The 21,251-nt window shown below is 45.5% G+C and overlaps 1 protein-coding gene across 3 annotated transcripts in view; it reads right to left on the bottom strand.

Annotated features, from left to right (window-relative positions):
• The window catches only part of BACH1 (BTB domain and CNC homolog 1), a 57,132-nt gene that overhangs the window by 8,781 nt on the left and 27,100 nt on the right, over nucleotides 1-21,251 (bottom strand). For all 3 annotated transcript variants that reach the window (XM_056560881.1, XM_056560880.1, XM_056560882.1), the window contains exons 2-3: nucleotides 8,094-8,378; nucleotides 749-2,068 (exon numbers count right to left, since the gene is read on the bottom strand). In XM_056560881.1, the coding sequence (XP_056416856.1) occupies nucleotides 749-2,068; nucleotides 8,094-8,333 (1,560 nt within the window). In that variant the 5' untranslated portion in view covers nucleotides 8,334-8,378. The remainder of the gene's footprint in view (nucleotides 1-748; nucleotides 2,069-8,093; nucleotides 8,379-21,251) is intronic.

Here is a 21,251-nt window from a genome sequence, read left to right as displayed (position 1 = left end):
TTGTAAATACTTATAGAAATCTGATGTAGGGAGGTTGTAAGTTAGTCTTAAAGGGGTACTCCGGTGGAAAACTATTTTTTTTATTTATTTATTTTTTTTTTCAAATGCACTGGTGCCAGAAAATTAAACAGATTTGTAAATTACTTCTATTAAAAAAATATTGATCCTTTAAGTACTTCTTAGCTGCTGAATACTACAGAGGAAATTATTTTCTTTTTGGAACATAGAGCTCTCTGCTGACATCATGACCACAGTGCTCTCTGCTGACATCTCTGTCCATTTTGGGAACGGTCCAGAGCAGCATATGTTTTCTATGGGGATTTTCTCCTACTCTGGACAGTTCCGAAAATGGACAGAGATGTCAGCAGATTGTACTGTGCTCATGATGTCAGCAGAGAGCTCTGTGTTCCAAAAAGAAAAAGCATTTCTTCTGTAGTATTCAGCAGCTAAAAAGTACTGGAAGGATTAAGATTTTTTAATAGAAGTAATTTATAAATCTGTTTAAGTTTCTGGCACCAGTTGATAAAAAAAAAAAGTTTTCCACTGGAGTACCTCTTTAATTCATCAAATGATGTGTGAGGCACTTTTATTTTTGTTGTCTCTATACTTCAAGTCCCCACCGCAGAACAAGATCCGGCATACCCCAGTTTGTATGGAGACCATATTAAATGTTGGAGAATCTTAAAATTACACATACCAACCGGGAAAACATAAAAATGTGACAAGACAAACCACGAGAGGAACCCACCTCACATTCCAGTTCTTTGGCAGAACAAGATTCCCCACTATCTTCCTCGCTATCGGTTTCAGACTCTTCCTCCAAGTTAATAGGACAGACATACGGACACGTTTCAGATGCTCCTTTAGCCGCGTTCTCGCTGTTGACATCCGGATTGCCGGCACACACCTCATTGGAAATGTTATTGATAAACGGGCACGATACCGGATTGAGCGTTGTGAATGTCCGTTCAGGGGTCTCGTTGGAAATAGAAATGGAAAGCCACGGGCATTCGGACCTTTTGTCCACTTCCTGCAGTTGCTTTGGAGCGCCCATATGTTGTTGACCTGAAAATTCGGCAGGGTAAGTCTCAGGCCAAAAACCTTTCGCGAGATGTTCGGCAACTTCTCTCTCCACGTTACTACGTTCTTGAATGGGTTGCGGCTCCTTGGCACTAGACATATCTGGGTTGGGTACCAGGTCTGTTCTTGGTGCCCGGCTGTCGATTGGTTCATTGCTGCCCTTGTCTGGTAAAACTGCTGGGCTGGGATTGTTAGGTATGTCGATGTAGTTTACGTTCCTGAATGGGGGATATGCACATTGAAAAGGCACAGAACTGAAGTCTGGAAGTGCAGGGACTAAAGAGAAACATGGAGGGTAGACGGCCGGGGCTACGATCTGGTCATCGTTACATATAAGGTTTTGATAAATCACATTAGAGTCCTGTGGAGGTAGAGCATTCAGTTCCATGTCCGGCTTGGCAACCTGGAGGTCCTCCACCTGAGATTTCGGCTGACTGGCGGTACCCTCCGACATCTCATTGGATGGTGCTGGTGATGGACTCTGAGTTTCTTGGTTGCTGGAACATGTGCTGACGGATCTGACCCTGCCGCTTCTACAAGCTTTCTGAAACTTCCTGTATTTTGGGCAAAGAGAGGGAAAGTTGGAAGCATTCTCTCTGGCAAAGCAAAAAGTTTCACATGGTTGTTTTGGACTTTCTGGGGAAGGGGATAAGTTTTCTATCTCGGTTCGACATTTGAGGTTTTGAGAAAAGTCCTCCCTCCAGATATCCTCCACCTCATGTATAACCACTCGTTCCGTTTCGTCTTGCTGGCGTTGAAGACTCGCCTTGGGACAAAAAGACTTGCAGCATTTCTTTCTGGGACATTCCGAGGATTCTGTTTTAATGTCCGAGAATTTTAATTCAAGGAACTCGAAGCACGCCTCTTCGATGTCATTCACCTCCAGTAACTTTGCACACTTTTTGATTTCCAATAAATTATCTTTGTTGACGAGAAGTTTGGAGGTATAGGCAAACTGGAGGAGCGGAACAAAGCCCTTCACCGTGACCTGCAATAACAATGCGCCAGATGTAATGTATTGAGAGATAAATCCTCACAAATCCTCAAAGCTAAAATCAAAGAGACATTGGGAAGAATGAAACAAGGAGTTGTAGTCTTGCAACAACTAGAGGCCCACTGGTTGGAAAACACTGACTTATTGGGTAGCTACTGGGGCTGCAAGATATGGGGAAACTGTGCGATTTTGGGCCTAAATATTGCGATTTCAATATGCAATGCAATATAATAAACAAATGGTGAAATCCCCCCATTTCATGTCCAATCTCATCCATTTCACATCTATCCAGCCATTTAAATTCTATTCCGACCCCCTGTCTGGTCACATTCTCTCCCCCCCCCCCCCCCCATCACATTCTCCCCCATGTTCACATCTCACCCCCCTCCTCACATTCTCCTCAAAACCCACCCAAGCCCCCTTCCCCCCCAGTCACATTCCATCATGTCACATCCCCCCCCCCCAGTCATATTCTTCCCCCCCATGGTCACACAACAGCCATGGCCTCATTCCCGGACACAATGGGTTTCCCCAACGGTTTAAAATCTCCCACCGGATCGGGGAGACCTAGTGTGTTTGCAGCCGAAAAATACCTTTCCCCATCAGCCAATCACTGGCTTGACATGTGACACCGCTGCGGCCAGTGATTGGCTGAAAAGGGAAAGGTCCTTCTGCTTGTACGGAGAAGAGAGGAGACACCGGACCGCACGGAGGGGAACGGCATCTGCAGGGACCGGGAGGTGAGCAGAAGGTTTTTTTATGTTTCTCCCTGCACATCTTAGCACAGTGTTTCTCTACCAGGGTGCCTCGGGCTTTTGCGAAACTACAACTCCCAGCATGCCCGGACAGCCGAAGGCTGTCTGGGCATGCTGGGAGTTGTAGTTTTGCAACAGCTGGAGGCACCCTGGTAGAGAAACACTGACTTTTAGTATTTTAATTTGTTTTTATCTGATCTGGGCGGCCCCCGCCTGCAGCCGCACACGGGAGCCGGTCGAAGCAGATAATCGCAAGTTTTCCCAGGGGGCCGTATCGCTATATCGAAATTCTCAAAAATCGCCGATCTATCATGCAGCCCTAGTAGCTACCACTAAGAGGTGTCACTAGAGATGGCTTATTTCCTCCTGGAAGAGAACCAATTTGCAAACCGGCACAATGTGACCCCGTTTGTGTAGAAACATATGCCCGGCTACATATATTTCCAGGAAGAATAACAGAGGAGCACCACGCAGTTCAGAGTTCAAAATAAGTGAGTCTACAGAATTGTTATTTTATTGGGAAGTTGACAGAGCCTCTTTAACCCCTTCCCGCAGAATGTCATATATAAACGCCGGGTTGTGCAGTGCGTTCGCGCATCCCGGCGTTTATAAATGACATTCAGTTAACCCGGCGATGCGCAGCATCGCACGGGTTAACTGGCAGAAGTCCCGCTGTTTCCAGCAGGGGACAACTTCTGCTTCACCCCCAGGACCATCAATTGATGGTCCTGGTCAGCGATCACTGTGATTGGTCCCTGTGGACCAATCACAGTGATCTGGGGTGAAAGTTCAGATCCCCCGCACTGCCCGCCCCTGGAAGTCGGGCAGAACGGGGGACGAAGCGCTGCAGGGGCTCGCGGGGACCTGCGGCATTCGGGGGGAACACGTGGGGACCGGCGGACTTACCTGATCCAGCGGCGGGACCGAGGAGCAGCGCGGGACCGGCCACGTGGACGAGCAGCGACGGGTAAGTATGTAGTCCTCAGAGGCAGCAGTGAAGATCTTCACTGCTGCTTCTAGGAGTCTGAAAACTACAACTCCCAGCATGCCTAGACAGCCTTTGGCTGTCCGGGCATGCTGGGAGTTGTAGTTTTGCAACATCTGGAGGGCCCCAGTTTGGAGACCATTGTATAATGGTCTCCAATCTGTGCTCTTCCAGCTGTTGCAAAACTACAACTCCCAGCATGCACTGACTGTCCAGGCATGCTGGGAGTTTTAGTTAAGCAACATCTGGCCCTTCAGATGTTGCCGAACTACAACTCCCAGCATGCCCTTCAGCTGTCCGGGCATGCTGGGAGTTGTAGTTTTGCAACAGCTGGAGACACACTGGTTGGGAAACATTGTTTCTAACTCAGTGTTTCCTAACCTGTGTGCCTCCAGCTGTTGCAAAACTATAACTCCCAGCATGCACTAAAAGACCATGCATGCTGGGAGTTGTAGTTTTGCAACATCTGGAGGGCCCCAGTTTGGAGACCATTGTATAATGGTCTCCAATCTGTGCTCTTCCAGCTGTTGCAAAACTACAACTCCCAGTATGCACTGACTGTCCAGGCATGCTGGGAGTTTTAGTTCAGCAACATCTGGCCCTTCAGATGTTGCCGAACTACAACTCCCAGCATGCCCTTCAGCTGTCTGGGCATGCTGGGAGTTGTAGTTTTGCAACAACTGGAGACACACTGGTTGGGAAACATTGTCTGTTTCTAACTCAGTGTTTCCTAACCTGTGTGCCTCCAGCTGTTGCAAAACTATGACTCCCAGCATGCACTAACAGACCATGCATGCTGGGAGTTGTGGTTTTGCAACAGCTGATGCAAGCCCCCCCCGCCCCGCCACCCCCCGTGAATGTACAGGGTACATTCACATGGGCGAGGCTTTTACAGTGGGTTTCTCGCATCTTGAGATGCAGCAAATTTTGCGCTGGGAAACTCGCTGTAACCCCCCGCCCATGTGACTGTACCCTAAAAACACTACACTACACTAACACAAAATAAAATAAAAAGTTAAAAACACTACATATACACATACCCCTACACAGCCCCCCTCCCCCAATAAGAACGTCCGGTACACCCCTGTTTCCAAAGCAGAGCCTCCAGCTGTTGAAAAACAACAACTCCCAGTATTGTAAGACAGCCGTTGACTGTCCAGGCATGCTGGGAGTTTTGCAACAGCTGGAGGCACCCTGTTTGGGAATCACTGGCGTAGAATACCCCTATGTCCACCCCTATGCAAATCCCTAATTTAGGCCTCAAATGCACATGGCGCTCTCACTTTGGAGCCCTGTCGTATTTCAGGGCAACAGTTTAGGGTCACATATGGGGTATCGCTGTACTCGGGAGAAATTGCGTTACAAGGTTTGGGGGGCTTTTTCTTCTTTAACCCTTCATGAAAAGGAAATGTTGGGGTCTACACCAGAATGTTAGTGTAAAAATTTTTTATTTTTTACACTAACATGCTGATGTTGCCCTATACTTTACATTTTCACAAGAGGTAAAAGGGAAAAAAGCCCCCCAAAATTTGTAACGCAATTTCTCCCGACTACAGAGATACCCCATATGTGAGCGCAAAGTGCTCTGGGGGCGCACAACAAGGCCCAGAAGGGAGAGCGCACCATGTACATTTGAGGTGATTTGCACAGGGGTGGCTGATTGTTACAGCGGTTTTGACAAACGCAAAAAAAAAAAAAAAAACACATGTGACCCCATTTCGGAAACGACACCCCTCACGGAATGTAATGAGGGGTGCAGTGAGAATTTACCCCCCACAGGTGTCTGACGGATCTTTGGAACAGTGGTCCATGAAAATGAAAACTTGTACAGCCCACTGTTCCAAAGACCTGTCAGACACCAGTGGGGGGCAAATGCTCACTGTACCCCTTGTTACGTTCCTCAAGGGGTCTAGTTTCCAAAATGGTATGCCATGTGGGGGTTATTTTGCTGTTCTGACACCTTAGGGGCTTCCTAAATGCGACATGCTCCCCGAGCAAAATTTGCTCTCAAAAAGCCAAATATGACTCCTTCTCTTCTGAGCATTGTAGTTCGCCCATAGTGCACTTCAGGTCAACTTATGGGACACCTCCATACTCAGAAGAGATGGGGTTACAAATTTTGGGGGGTATTTTCTGCTATTAACCCTTGCAAAAAGGTGAAATTAGGGGGGAAACACACATTTTAGTGGAAATTTTTTTTTTTTTTTTTTTTACATATGCAAAAGTCGTGAAACACCTGTGGGGTAATAAGGCTCACTTTATTCCTTATTACATTCCTCAAGGGGTCTAGTTTCCAAAATGGTATGCCATGTGGGTATTTTTTGCTGTTCTGGCACCATAGGGGCTTCCTAAATGCGACATGCCCCCCGAGCAAAATTTGCTCTCAAAAAGCCAAATATGACTCCTTCTCTTCTGAGCATTGTAGTTCGCCCATAGTGCACTTCAGGTCAACTTATGGGGTACCTCCATACTCAGAAGAGAAGGGGTTACAAATATTGGGGGGTATTTCCTGCTATTAACCCTTGGAAAAATGTGAAATTTGGGGGGAAACACACATTTTAGTGAAAAAAAATAATTTTTTTTTACATATGCAAAAGTCGTGAAACACCTGTGGGGTATTAAGGCTCACTTTATTCCTTGTTATGTTCCTCAAGGGGTCTAGTTTCCAAAATGGTATGCCATGTGAGGGTTTTTTGCTGTTCTGGCACCATAGGGGCTTCCTAAATGCAACATGCCCCCCAAAAACCATTTCAGAAAAACGTACTCTCCAAAATCCCCTTGTCGCTCCTTCGCTTCTGAGCCCTCTACTGCGCCCGCCGAACACTTAACATAGACATATGAGGTATGTGCTTACTCGAGAGAAATCAGGCTACAAATAGAAGTATACATTTTCTCCTTTTACCCCTTGTAAAAATCTAAAAATTGGGTCTACAAGAACATGCGAGTGTAAAAAATGAAGATTGTGAATTTTCTCCTTCACTTTGCTTCTATTCCTGTGAAACACCTAAAGGGTTAAAATGATGACTGAATGTCATTTTGAATACTTTCGGGGGTGCAGTTTTTATAATGGGGTCTTTTGTGGGGTATTTCTAATAAGAAGACCCTTCAAATCCACTTCAAACCTGAACTGGTCCCTGAAAAATAGTGAGTTTGAAAATTTTGTGAAAAATTGGAAAATTGCTGCTGAACTTTGAAGCCCTCTGGTGTCTTCCAAAAGTAAAAACTCGTCACTTTTATGATGCAAACATAAAGTAGACATATTGTATATGTGAATCCAAATTTTTTTTTATTTTGAATATCCATTTTCCTTACAAGCAGAGAGCTTCAAAGTTAGAAAAATGCTAAATTTTCAAATTTTTCATCAAATTTTAGGATTTTTCACACGGAAAGGATGCAAGTTACCAAAAAATGTTACCACTACGTTAAAGTAGAATATGTCACGAAAAAACAATCTCGGAATCAGAATGATAACTAAAAGCATTCCAGAGTTATTAATGTTTAAAGTGACAGTGGTCAGATGTGCAAAAAACGCTCTGGTCCTTAAGGCCAAAATGGGCTTGGTCCTGAAGGGGTTAAAATGATGGAGCATCAAGCAGATAGGTTGGAGATAAGGCTGCATTCACACAGCCATCTAGACCTGTCCCGTTCTGCTCCCGTCAAAAAAAAATAACGGAGGCAAACGGATGTTATCCGTTTGTATCAGTTTGGATCCCTTATTGTTTAGTTAATAAACCAAAAAAAAAAAAAAAAATAATTATATATATATATATATATATATATATATATATATATATATATATATATATATATATATTTTTTTTTTTTTTTTTTTGTTTTTTTTTTGTTCTGAGCATGCTCAGAAGTAAGAACGCATCAAAAAACGGATGCAAACGAATGACATTAAAGGCTCATCCATTTTCTATTGACTTCAATGTTAAAATTACAGTATCCGTTTTTTTCTTCCGTTTTTTTTGAGGGGAGAAAAAAATACTGCCTGTGCCTTTTTTTTCTGCTGTCAAAAAAAATAACAAAAAAATAAAACGGAAATGAGTGCAGACGGGTACAAACGGATGTAAACGGATTGTAAAAAAAAATCCCAATGACATGAACGGGTTTTAATTTTAACAGTTTTTAATCCGTTTACAGCCTGCAAGAATGGAACTGAAACGGGGTTTAAAAAAAAAAAACGGGGACAGACGGCCGTGTGAACGCACCCTAAGGCACCATTGTGACTACTGGGGTACACAGAGGGGACGTAGGACTCCTTATCCATTCTTACCTCTGCAGGCAGGGTGATGATGGCCTCCCCATTGCTTGGCGCCACAACACGTGATAGGAAATAATCACTGGAAGCGGCGAGCACGGAGCGGTGTGCGCGGAATCTCTGATCTTCTACCACAACGGTCACATCACAGAGCAGGCCCTGCTCCCGCTGGCTATTCAGGCGAAGCACAAGGTTTACACTGTGAACTGAAGACTCGTAGGCAAATTCAGCGTCCTTCTTCTCACTACAAGACATCCTGCATCGGGTACTCAGCTACCATGCTTCCCTGTATCTCCACCACTGCAAGGGAAACAAAAGATGTGGTTAAAGGGGTAGATTTTCACTTTATATACTATTAAAAAAAATAAAGGGGTATTCCAGGATTTTTTTTTATTTGACTATGCTACAGAGGCTGTAAAGTTAGTGTAGTTCATAATATAGTGTCTGCACCTGTGTGTGACGGTTTTCTCACAATTCTTCTGTGATTTTCACCCCAATATTTATTTTTAACAGCATATAAAATGACTGTTGTCTCAGATTTTTCCCAGGTTGCAATGCGGCCGAGACCTGACATCACTAGTCAGCTGATGACAGGGAGCCTGTCTGCTTCAATCAATGGGTGGAGCGATCGCTTGGTGGGAGAGAGATCAATCTGCAACTAATGCAACAGCTGTAGGCACCCTGATTGAAAAACACTGGACTTTTGAATGGATGCAGCTCATTTATGTTTCAATGGGTGGGGTGACTGATGTGTGGGAGGGAGGACAATAGAATTATGGGATTTGTAGGCAAAAGAGAAAACTCAAAACAGGAAATAACAGTTCACAAAAAGCTAGCCACAGTGTTATGGTAATCTCACAACATAGCCATTTAGCCCCAAGACAAGCGCAGATCCTTCCTAAGCATGTCCATTACTGTCTGCCAGGTAAGTACAGTGACTTCTGACACAGATCACATTCTTCTGGTATAAGAGGCAGCACAGTGAACATATGTCCGCGACGGGACATTGCTGCGGCCGCTGATAGGCTGAGCACAGAGTGAAGTCATTGACCCGCAGGAAGTGGAAGAGACCGGGACCGGAGAACGGCACAGCGATATCGGAACAACGGGGGATCGTAGGCAGGTAAGTGAAAGTTTATTATGTATATAGTTTTACAGCCCGGGCACAGCGGGGGTTAAAAGTTTTAGTTTAGAGAACTCCTTTAAAAGCGTACCTGTGATATTACAGAAAAAAATTACTGCTTCTACATGTTCCTCACTAGGTCGTGCAGATTCTTTACATGTCTCTTATGTGTCTAGCTTTGGAATTTGGCTCACAAATTCCTCTGTTCTGCTGCTCACTCATTCTAACATCCACTGCTCAGGAAGGGGCGTGTCTGAGGAAAACTGAGCCCGCCCTCACTCAATATGCATTCACTTCCCCCCTGAGTCTGCTGTGCTGTGCTGGGTCTGTTCATCCAATCTATCCCTCCACCTCTCTTTTTTCAGACATGTTTTCAAGAAATGGATCAGTAAAAGAGAAACTGAGAGGCTGTTCACCCGCACTAAACCCAATATACTGAGTATAGTGCAAGTTTCAAAAACAGTCATCACTTAATTTATATTGTGTAGTTGTTTCAGAGTTATGCCAGTTTAATCCCTTATTCCTATTCCGCTGCTGCGTGCAATGGGGACGGGGAGCCAGCTCACCTAGCTCCCCTGCTTCCTCCATATTCCCAGCCTGGCCCGCCCCTGAGATAAATATGCAAATGTGTTTACTATCCTGCCAGTGAGTGTGAGCGCTCTGCTCACATGTCTTTACTTTCATACACACCCCTATTTTCAGCCCTCTCTAAGGCAGCGTTTCCCGACCAGGGTGCCTCCAGCTGTTGCAAAACTACAACTCCCAGCATGCTCAGATAGCCTTTGCTGGAGACACACTGCTCTAGGACAATCCATTAATACAGGGAAATCCTGTGACGCGGCCGCGTTGTGAAATGTTCAGGGATTTTCCACACTGAGAATAAAGAGAACAAAGTATACGAGGTCCGTGCCAAACCACACAACGTATCTGTAAGTCTTTACCGTTCTGTAAAATGTAACTAGGGAATAATAAAAAGTGGAGAAAGTTCTATTTTCTTTGTTTTTCCACCTAAACTGCGTCCACCCGAAGGAAAGAAAACATATACTGGCAGAGGAATTTTCCACAAAAATAAACAGAATAGACGTCAGATGAGGGAAGAGGTGACACTTATGGAGGAGGCCCTATCTGAAGTCTCTCAGATCTTTCATGTATAGGGGTTTGCACGTTCTCCTCTTTACTTGTGTGTTATATAAACAGATAATAGGTAATAAAGATTTGGAGGACCCCCGCCAATCATTTGCATAGAGGTCCTCAATTCCCCTATTTCCCCTTACTGCAAAACCAAAAGGACCAGGAGCTGGAATGGAGCAGAAGGTAGACAAAGTGTACAGCGCTGAAATGGTCATGGCACTGTTAAAGGGGTACTCCGCCCCTAAAAAATCTTATCCCTTATCCAAAGGTTAGGTGATCAGAGGTCTGATCGCAGGGGTCCCGCCCCTGGGGACCCACCACGATCTCGGCTGCGGCATCCCAGACATCCGGTACACGGATGACTTGTGATGTGAGGCGGAGGCTTGTGACGTCATGGCCCCGCCCCCTCAATGCAAGTCTATGGGAGGGGGCGTGACGCCAGTCACGCCCCCTCCCTTAGACTTGCATTGAGGGGGCGTGGCCATGACGTCACAAGCCTCCAGCACTGACCCTGATGCTCTAAACTAATGCCGGGTGCCGCAAAGAGATTGCAGCGATGGGATAAGATGTCTTGGGGCAGAGTACCCTTTAACCCCGTAATGACGCAGGACGTAAATGTACGTCCTGGTGATGTGGTACTTAACGCACCAGGACGTACATTTACGTCCTGAGCATAACCGCGAGCATCGGAGCGATGCCGGCATCATGCGAGGCAGGTCCTGGCTGTGGATCCACAGCCAGGGACCCGCCGGTAATGGCGGACACCCGCGATCCCGCGGATGTCCGCCATTAACCCCCTCAGATGCAGTGATCAATACAGATCAAGGCATCTGCAGCATCACGGTCACTTAACAGGATGTACGGATCGCCCGCAGCGCTGCCGCGGCGATCCGATCATCCTGCACGGCAGACGGAGGTCCCCTCATCTGACTTCGCTGCCTTCTGGGAGTCTTCTGCTCTGATCTGCCTTCCCGCAGACCAGAGCAGAAGATGACCGATAATGCTGATCAGTGCTGTGTCCTATACATAGCAGTGAACAGGATTAGCAATCGAATGGTTGCTATAAATAGTCCCCTATGGGGACTATAAGAGTGTAAAAATAAAAGTAAAAAAAAAAAAAAAAAAAACATTTTTAAACCCCCTCCCCCAATAAAAACTTAAATTGTCCCATTTTCCCTATTTTACCCCCAAAAAGTGTAAAAAAATTATTTTATATACATATCCGAACTATTAAAATAAAATGTAAATGATCCCCTACGGTGAACAGCGTGAACGTAAAAAAAATTAAAAAAATAAAAATTTCCAAAATAGCTGCTTTTTTTTTTATAACATTTTATTCCAAAAAAAATTAATAAAAAATTTAATAGAAGTTTTGTATAAGCAAATATGGTATTAATAAAAAGTAAAGATCACGGCGCAAAAAATGAGCACTCATACCGCCGCTTATACGGAAAAATGAAAAAGTTATAGGTCTTCAAAATAGGGGGATTTTAAACGTACTAATTTGGTTAAAAAGTTTGCGATTTTTTTTTAAGCGCAACAGTAATAGAGAAGTGTATAATCATGGGTATCATTTTAATCGTATTGACCCAGAGAATAAAGAACACGTCATTTTTACCATAAATTGTACGGCGTGAAAACAAAACCTTCCAAAATTAGCAAAATTGCGGTTTTCTTTTTCATTTCCCCACACAAATAGTATTTTTTTTGGATGCGTCATACATTTTATGGTAAAGTGAGTGATGTCATTACAATGGACAACTGGTCGTGCAAAAAACAAGCCCTCATACTAGTCTGTGGATGAAAATATAAAAAAGAGTTATGATTTTTTGAAGGGGAGGAGGAAAAAACGAAAACGTAAAGATAAAATTGTCTTAGTCCTTAAGGTGCAAATGGGCTGACTCCTTAAGGGGTTAAAGGGGTACTCCGGTGACAATTTTTTTTATTTTTTTTTAAATCAACTGGTGCCAGAAAGTTAAACAGCTCACAGCTGTCAATCAAGGGAGTGTGTCCATGACATAGGTGATGATGCATGGACACAGCAGGACTAGTATGTGTCCAAGCAGGCAGGGGGGGGGGCAGTTGTTTGGCTTTTTCTGTATGAAATACTGAAAATTTTCTAATGAAAGCAATTGCAAAACCTATTGGTTATACATGCTTTATAACATATCAAAAGTTTCTGTATCTGACAGTGCCCATTAAAGGGCAAAGAGCATACTGGTACACCCTTGCATACTGGTATTTAAAGCGGTACTCTGGTGGAATTATTATTTTTTATTTAAATCAACTGGTGCCAGAAATTTAAAAAGATTTGTAAATTATTTCTATTTACAATTCTTAATCCTTCCAGTACTTATCAGCTGCTGTATGCTCCAGAGGAAGTTTTTTTTCTCTCTTTGTCACAATGCTCCCTGCTGACACCTCTGTCCATGTCAGGAACTGTCCAGAGCAGGAGCAAATCCCCATAGCAAACCTATCCTACTCTGGACAGTTCCTGACATGGACAGAGGTGTCAGCAGAGAGCACTGTGGTAGTATACAGCAGCTGATAAGTACTGGAAGGATTAAGACTTTTAATTAGAAGTAATTTACATACCTGGTGGGTCACGGTTGCTATTAGCGGCAAGGACCCACCGCTAATGCTAAACATCGCCATTTGCGCAGATGCCCGGCATTACCCCTTTACACGCCGTGATCAAAGTTGATCGTGGCGTCTAAATGCAGGAGTTAACGGTGCCGGAAGCTCTGTGGAGCTGATTGGGACATCCGTGGTGAAATTGCGGGTCCTGATCAGCTGAGTGGATGGCGGGAGAGCTATTATCCAAGCCAGGCAGGCTACAGAAGCCGAGCACTGATAACACTGATCATTGAACAGTGTATGTAATACCCCCCTATTGGGACTAGAGTAAAAAAAAAGTGTTAAAATAAAAAGTTTGAATCCCCCCCCCCTTTCTCATTTTTTAAATAAAATAATGTTATAAAAAATAAACAATCATATGTGGTACCTCCCTGTGGGTAAATGTCTGAACTATTAAGGTAGAAGGTTAGTTGAACCGCACGGTCAATGGTGTACATGTAAAAAAAATTGATTGATATATATATATATATATATTATATATATATATATATCAAAGTCCAAAATTGGTCACTTTATATACTATTAAAAAAAAAGTATTAAAAGCGATCAAAAAGTCCCATCAAAACAAAAATGGTACCAATAAAAACTACAGATCACAGTACAAAAAATGAGCCCTCATACAGCTCCGTATACAGAAAAATAAAAAAGTTAAAGGGGTTAGAATAGGACAATTTTAAACATACTAATTTTGGTACATGTAGTTATAATAATTTTTAAGTAGTAAAATAAAATAAATTTGGTATCCCTGTGACCCTAAGGACCTACAGAATGAAGATAAAGTGTAATTTTTACCGAAAAGTGTACTGCATAGAAATGGAAGCCCCCAAAAGTTAGAAAATGGCGCCTTTTTTCGCCATAGATTTTGTGATGTCATTTACTCTGGGGCTAGGAAGATGCCGCTGGAGTGTGATCGGAGTTCGGATATAAAAAGTTTCAGAGTTACCATCTAAAAAGGAGTTATCCATGAAAATTATTATTTTTTTTATATCAACTGGCTCCAGAAAGTTAAACAGATTTGTAAATTACTTCTGATAAAAAAAATCTTAATCCTTTCAGTACTTATGAGCAGCTGAAGTTGAATTGTTCTTTTCTGTCTAAGTGCTCTCTGATGACACGTGTCTCGGGAACCGCCCAGTTAAGAAGCAAATCCCCATAGCAAACCTCTTCTACTCTGTGCACTTCCCGAGACAAGCAGAGATGTCAGCAGAGAGCACTGTTGCCAGAAAGAAAAGAAAAACTCAACTTCAGCATCTGATAATTATAGGAAGGATTAAGATTTTTTTTAATAGAAGTAATTTACAAATCTGTTTACCTTTCTGGAGCCAGTTGATATGAAAAGTTTTTTCCTTGAATACCCCTTTATTGAGTGATCTGCAGCAGGTTCCATTACCAAGTAAATGTCATCTACATGGAGGAAATTTTCCAGACAGAAATCGACCTGCAGGGCAGGATATGCAGCATGACAATTTAAGTTGCGGATTTACTCACTTAAATCAATTGTGAAGGTAGAGAACTACAGCACCCAGCATGCCCTCACAACAGATGCCCAGCATCGGACTTGTCTAAGCATCATGTTCCCATCCGGAGGTGGTCTGTCCTGGGCTGTGGGACTGTGACACATGTCCAAGGCTCACCACGTAGCAGTATGCAAACAACGGTGCTACACGTGCAATGCAAACTACACGTCTACCAGCATGTCAGGTACGTGTTATGCAAGTGGAAATTCCCAGCAGGGACGACCAGATTTTCTTCATTTAACCCTTTAGAAGAATGTCCAACTCTAAATGCACAAAGTTAGCAATAACTCTACTTGTTATGGGGTTGCAGAAACAGTGCACAGCAAATAGAGGGTCCCACTGCCATGAGGGGGGACACTTGGTCTGTACAATGTTTAAATAGGTGGTATGTACCACGGTAATACAGTGGTCCCTCAACATACGATGGTAATCCGTTCCAAATGAACCATCGTTTGTTGAAACCATCGTATGTTGAGGGATCCGTGTGCAATGTAAAGTATAGGAAGTTATACTCACCTATCCCCGCCGCTCCGGACCTGTCACCGCTGCCATGGATGTCGCCTTCCATCGCTGTCGCCGTGTCCCCATGGTGTCCCCGCCACTCCGGAACGTCTCTGCTGCCTGGGAACGTCGCTCTCACGTCGCCGTCATCACGTCACTACGCTCCTATTGGATGAGGGGACGGCGTGTGCGGTGACGTGATGACGACGATGGAGAGCGCCGGCAATGCAGGGGATCCCGAAGGGGACGCTCCGGAGCCCTGAGGACACGTAGGAGACCATCACCGGAGAACACGGGGCACAGTAAACGGCTATCCGGCGGCAGCTGAAGCAGTCTGCGCTGCCGGATAGCCATTTATGCGATGGCCCGACATACAAAAGCATCGTATGTTGATGCTGCCTTCAACATGCGATGGCCTCTGAGAGACTATCGCATGTTGAAATGATCGTATGTCGGGGCCATCGTAGGTCGGGGGGGGGGGGGGGGTCACTGTATCCACATGATGCCAGAACCAAGAGTTTTTAGCAGACAGAGTGGTCTTCCTCCCATGGTGCATCCTGGTGTCATCTCTTCCCTGGGTAAGTGATGTATGTATACCCGGGCATCCACATGATGGGAAAGAAAACATGATGCATCAGACCAGGCCACCATGGTCCAGTTTTGATGCTCACCTGCCTATTGTAGACACAGGTCAGTACGGGCACGCTGACCGGTCTGCAGCTATACCATTCCATTTACAGCAACTTTCTATCAAAGCCAAAAAATATAATTTTTCTATGGGACTAAATTGTGCATTGAGTACAAATAAAAAATACTAATAATAATAATAATAAAAAATAAATAAATAAAAATTATATATATAAACATATATATATCCCGTCGGAATATCCCGTCCTCCTATCCTGACCTGGTCTCTTTGTGAGATGGGGTGTGGCTTGCAAGCCGGATTGACACATTCACCAGGAGATGCGGAGCTTGTGGAGTAAGGTACTGGAAGTCCAGTAAGGGTTAATTTAACTATCATATTTTTATATGACATATAAGTAATAGGTGTCCCAGGTATTGAAATATCTCCAGCCGTACGGAAGTTATGTGGGAACATACATTTCCAATTCATTTGCATGGGACTTTAAACAAAAAAAGTAAGGGTTAAATCACCTATCCTATGTTTGTTGTTGACATATAAGTAACATGTGGCCAAGTTTCATGTTAATATCTTTAGCCGTTTGGACGTGATGCTGGAACATACATATATACACATACATACATACATATACACACACACACACACACACACACACTTGGTTGCACGGTGTTTGGTTCTTAATTTTGGTTTTTATACCTTTTTTTATTTAGATAATGCCTACAGTAGATTCAGGAGACAGGTTCAGTAGGACAGTGGTCTCCAAACAGTGGACCTCCAACTGTTGCAAAACTACAACTCCCAGCATGCCCGGACAGCCAATGGCTGTCCGGGCATGCTGGGAGTTGTAATTTTGCAACATCTGGAGGTTCACACAGTTTGGAGACCCTACGTATCACCAGCACTTACCGTGCACCCAGTGGTAACATTAGCAAAGGGCAGTGATCCCTGGTGACCCCATTAAGCTGCACTTGGATACAGCAGCTTAAAAATTAACCTGACATAGTGATGGCACGCATACGTGGAAATGGAACAGAGTGACCCCAAAATGTGCTTTCTCTGAGCTCCACCTCTTCTCTTGCACCATTAAACCCATATCCAGGGGGGAAAAAAGTTTTTTTTATTATATATCTCAACTGGCTCCAGAAAGTTAAACAGATTTGTAAATTACTTCTATTAAAAAAATAAAATCTTAATCCTTCCAATAATTATCAGCTGCTGAAGTTGAGTTGTTCTTTTCTGTCTGACCACAGTGCTCTCTGCTGACACCTCTGTCCGTTTCAGGAACTGTCCAGAGCAGGAGAGGTTTGCTATGGGTATTTGCTCCTGCTCTGGACAGTTCCTGAGACAGACAGAGGTGTCAGCAGAGAGCACTGTGGTCAGTCAGAAAAGAACAACTCAACTTCATCAGCTTATAAGTACTGGAAGGATCAAGATTTTTTAATAGAAGTCATTTACAAATCTGTTTAACGTGCTGGAGCCAGCTGATATGATTTTTTTTTTTTTTTAACTGGAATACCCCTTTAATGGTATTAGTCACTGCAGTAGTAATATGTCGCCCTGGGGTGGAGTTATTATGTTTGTAAACCCCAACCAGTGAGAGAATCCTATGCGTCTCCCTGGTGAGCGGTGATATATAAACTGTATACACCGCCATTCTCTTACATTTTACAGGCCACAACACAATGGGGGAGAGTTATGAAAACCTGTCCAGAGGAAAAGTTGCTGAGTTGCCCATAGCAACCAATCAGATCGCTGCTTTCACTTTTGATAAAGCCTCTGCAAAATGAAAGAAGCGATCTGATTGGTTGCTATGGGCAACTCAGCAACTTTTCCTCTAGACCAGTGGTTCTCAACCTTTTTGTACCCCCAAAGGCTGAAAGTATGTCCGCGGGTACCCCTCACACGGAAGTAGCGCGCGAGGGGTACCCGTGGACAAAAGGCGTGTGCTTACCTTTATACTAAGGCAATACTTAATCCCCCTGTGTCATTATTGTCCGATATGGCAAAGGGGAATCAGAGGGAGGGGGAATAATGGCACAATGGGATAAAGATGGAGGGGGGGGGGGGGGATAATCATTACCTCCCCCCTCCATCTAAATTCCCCTGTGCCATAATTCCCCCCCACCCTCTGATCCCCTTTTGCCATTATCCCTCTCTCCCCCTTCATCTTAATGCCCTTGTGCCATTATTTCTCTCCCCCACCAATCCCCCCTCCGATCCCCCTGGGCTAATATTATAGAACATCCCTCCCTCCCATACAATTATTTCTTACATTACCCAGCTTGTTCGGGAACCGCTCCCAGAGCACCGTTCCCAGAGCCCCGTTCCCAGAGCCCCGTTCCCAGAGCACCGCTCCCAGAGCCCCACTCGGCGCCACACAGAAGGGAGACGTCCTCCTGCGCTGTGTGGCACCCCCGCGCGACGTCAGGGGACGTCACGCGTCTCCCCAGCAACCACACAGCTCCCGTAAAGTAGCCGCGGCCGGGATACCTTACTGAGAACTGCCGCGGCCATTCCCCGCAATGCGCTGACAAATACTGACCAATGCATGGCAGGTATTTGTCAGCACATTGTGTAACCCCGCACAACCGGTGGCGTACCCCTAGGGGAATGCATACCACCGGTTGAGAACCCCTGCTGTAGACTGGTTTTGTTAAATCTCCCCCCAATGTTCCGACTTTTTTGGGTGCATCCAACCACCACTACGTCAGTAATTGGGGGGGGGGGGGGGCACCAAAATACACCTTCACCTGTGTATACAAAAATCCTTGCACTGGATACTCCCAACTGGTGGAGAGCCGCTGACTGGGGAATGTCCTGGAGGGAAGGTTTACATACCGACGTCTCACTGGAAAATTTCCCACCCGGATCTGCTGACTCTGCTGAAAGCTACAGATCGCACGCGCGGCAGACTGTACGAGGGACAGCGAGGTGGACAACTATGTGAGGAATTTACTGCCTAACCTGATCAATACACACAGGTCTATGTGTACACCGCATTCCCAAAGTTTTAGGACTTTTTCACATTTTGTTATGTTAAAGGGGGAGCTCCGACCCCTAGACATCTTTATCCTAAGGGGATAAGATGTCTGATCACGGGGGTCCCGCCGCTGGGGACCCCGCAATCTCTCATGCAGTACCCACCTGTGTGAGCTGCACGCACCTGTGTGAGCCTCACGACTACGGAGCCGGAGTATCGTGACTCCGCCCCCATGTGACATCATGCCCCGCCCCTTCAATGCAAGTCTATGTGAGGGAGCGTGATGGATAGGGGATAAGATGTCTTAGGGCCGGAGTACCCCTTTAAGGCTATATTTTTTTAGTACATTCAAAAAAAGTGAAAAAAAAAAGTTCTAAACATTTTTTTTTTGCAAATTTATTAACAAATAAGTATTCAGACCCTTTTCTATGACACCAGAAATTTAGTTCTGAGGCCTCCCATTCCTCTTGACCATCTCTGAGATCTTTCAACACCAGTGTTTCCCAACCAGGGTGCCTCCAGGTGTTGCAAAACTACAACTCCCAGCATGCCCGGACAGCCTTCGGCTGTCCGGGCATGCTGGGAGTTGTAGTTTTGCAACAGCTGGAGGCACCCAGGTTGGGAAACACTATTCTACACCATGGTAAATTTGGATGATTGGACATGATTTGGGAAGACCCGGCCTTGTCTATATAAGGTCTCACTGCTGACACATCAAAGAAAAAAAACAAGCCTTGAGGGGTGAAAGAACTGCCTGTAGAGCTCAGAGACAGGATTGTGTATAGGCTCAGATCTGAGAAGGGGACAGAAACATTTTTGCTGCTTTAAAAGTTCCCAAGAGCTCAGTGACCTCTATAATTCTTAATGAGGTCGCTCATTAACAGGACTCTTCCTAGAGGTGCCGCCCCACAAAACTAAGTAATTGGGGGAGAAGAGTGAGAGTGGCTTAGGGACAACTCTGTAAATGTCCTCAAGTGACCAAGACAGACCCGGAACACAATGGAACGTCCCTGGAGAAAACTGAAAATGGCTTCCACTGACGGTTCCCATCCAACCTGGGAGCTGGAGAGGATCTGCAGAGAAGAATGGGAGAAAATCCCCAAATCCAGGTGTGTAAACCTTATGGCCTCATCCCCAAAAAGACTGGAGGCCGGAATCACTGCCACATTTGTCACAGCAGTCCTCACAACTTGTCCGGTAGTCACAGCAGTCCTCACAACCTGTCCGGTAGTCACAGCAGTCCTTACAACCTGTCCGGTAGTCACAGCAGTCCTTACAACCTGTCCGGTAGTCACAGCAGTCCTTACAAGCTCCCCAATAATCACAGCAGTCCTTACAACCTGTCCGGTAGTCACAGCAGTCCTTACAACCTGTCCGGTAGTCACAGCAGTCCTTACAACCTGTCCGGTAGTCACAGCAGTCCTTACAAGCTCCCCAATAATCACAGAAGTCCTTACAAGCTCCCCGGTAGTCACAGCAGTCCTTACAAGCTCCCCAATAGTCACAGCAGTCCTTACAAGCTCCCCAATAGTCACAGCAGTCCTTACAAGCTCCCCAATAGTCACAGCAGTCCTTACAAGCTCCCCGGTAGTCACAGCAGTCCTTACAAGCTCCCCGGTAGTCACAGCAGTCCTTACAAGCTCCCCGGTAGTCACAGCAGTCCTTACAAGCTCCCCGGTAGTCACAGCAGTCCTTACAAGCTCCCCGGTAGTCACAGCAGTCCTTACAAGCTCCCCGGTAGTCACAGCAGTCCTTACAAGCTCCCCCGTAGTCACAGCAGTCCTTACAACCTCCCCCGTAGTCACAGCAGTCCTTACAACCTCCCCAGTAGTCACAGCAGTCCTCACAACCTCCCCCGTAGTCACAGCAGTCCTCACAACCTCCCCCGTAGTCACAGCAGTCCTTACAACCTCCCCCGTAGTCACAGCAGTCCTTACAACCTCCCCAGTAGTCACAGCAGTCCTCACAACCTCCCCAGTAGTCACAGCAGTCCTTACAACCTCCCCCGTAGTCACAGCAGTCCTTACAACCTCCCCCGTAGTCACAGCAGTCCTCACAACCTCCCCCGTGGTCACAGCAGTCCTCACAACCTCCCCCGTAGTCACAGCAGACCTTACAACCTCCCCCGTAGTCACAGCAGTCCTTACAACCTCCCCAGTAGTCACAGCAGTCCTTACAACCTCCCCCGTAGTCACAGCAGTCCTCACAACCTCCCCCGTAGTCACAGCAGACCTTACAACCTCCCCCGTGGTCACAGCAGTCCTCACAACCTCCCCAGTAGTCACAGCAGTCCTTACAACCTCCCCCGTAGTCACAGCAGACCTTACAACCTCCCCCGTAGTCACAGCAGACCTTACAACCTCCCTCGTAGTCACAGCAGTCCTTACAACCTCCCCAGTAGTCACAGCAGTCCTTACAACCTCCCCCGTAGTCACAGCAGTCCTCACAACCTCCCCCGTAGTCACAGCAGACCTTACAACCTCCCCCGTAGTCACAGCAGACCTTACAACCTCCCTCGTAGTCACAGCAGACCTTACAACCTCCCCCGTGGTCACAGCAGTCCTCACAACCTCCCCAATAGTCACAGCAGTCCTCACAACCTCCCCCGTGGTCACAGCAGTTCCCCCAACACACACAA

The sequence above is a fragment of the Hyla sarda genome, chromosome 2 (assembly GCF_029499605.1).
Source record: "Hyla sarda isolate aHylSar1 chromosome 2, aHylSar1.hap1, whole genome shotgun sequence".
NCBI classification, from domain to species: Eukaryota; Metazoa; Chordata; class Amphibia; order Anura; family Hylidae; genus Hyla; species Hyla sarda.
This window is presented reverse-complemented; position numbering and strand designations above follow the sequence as displayed.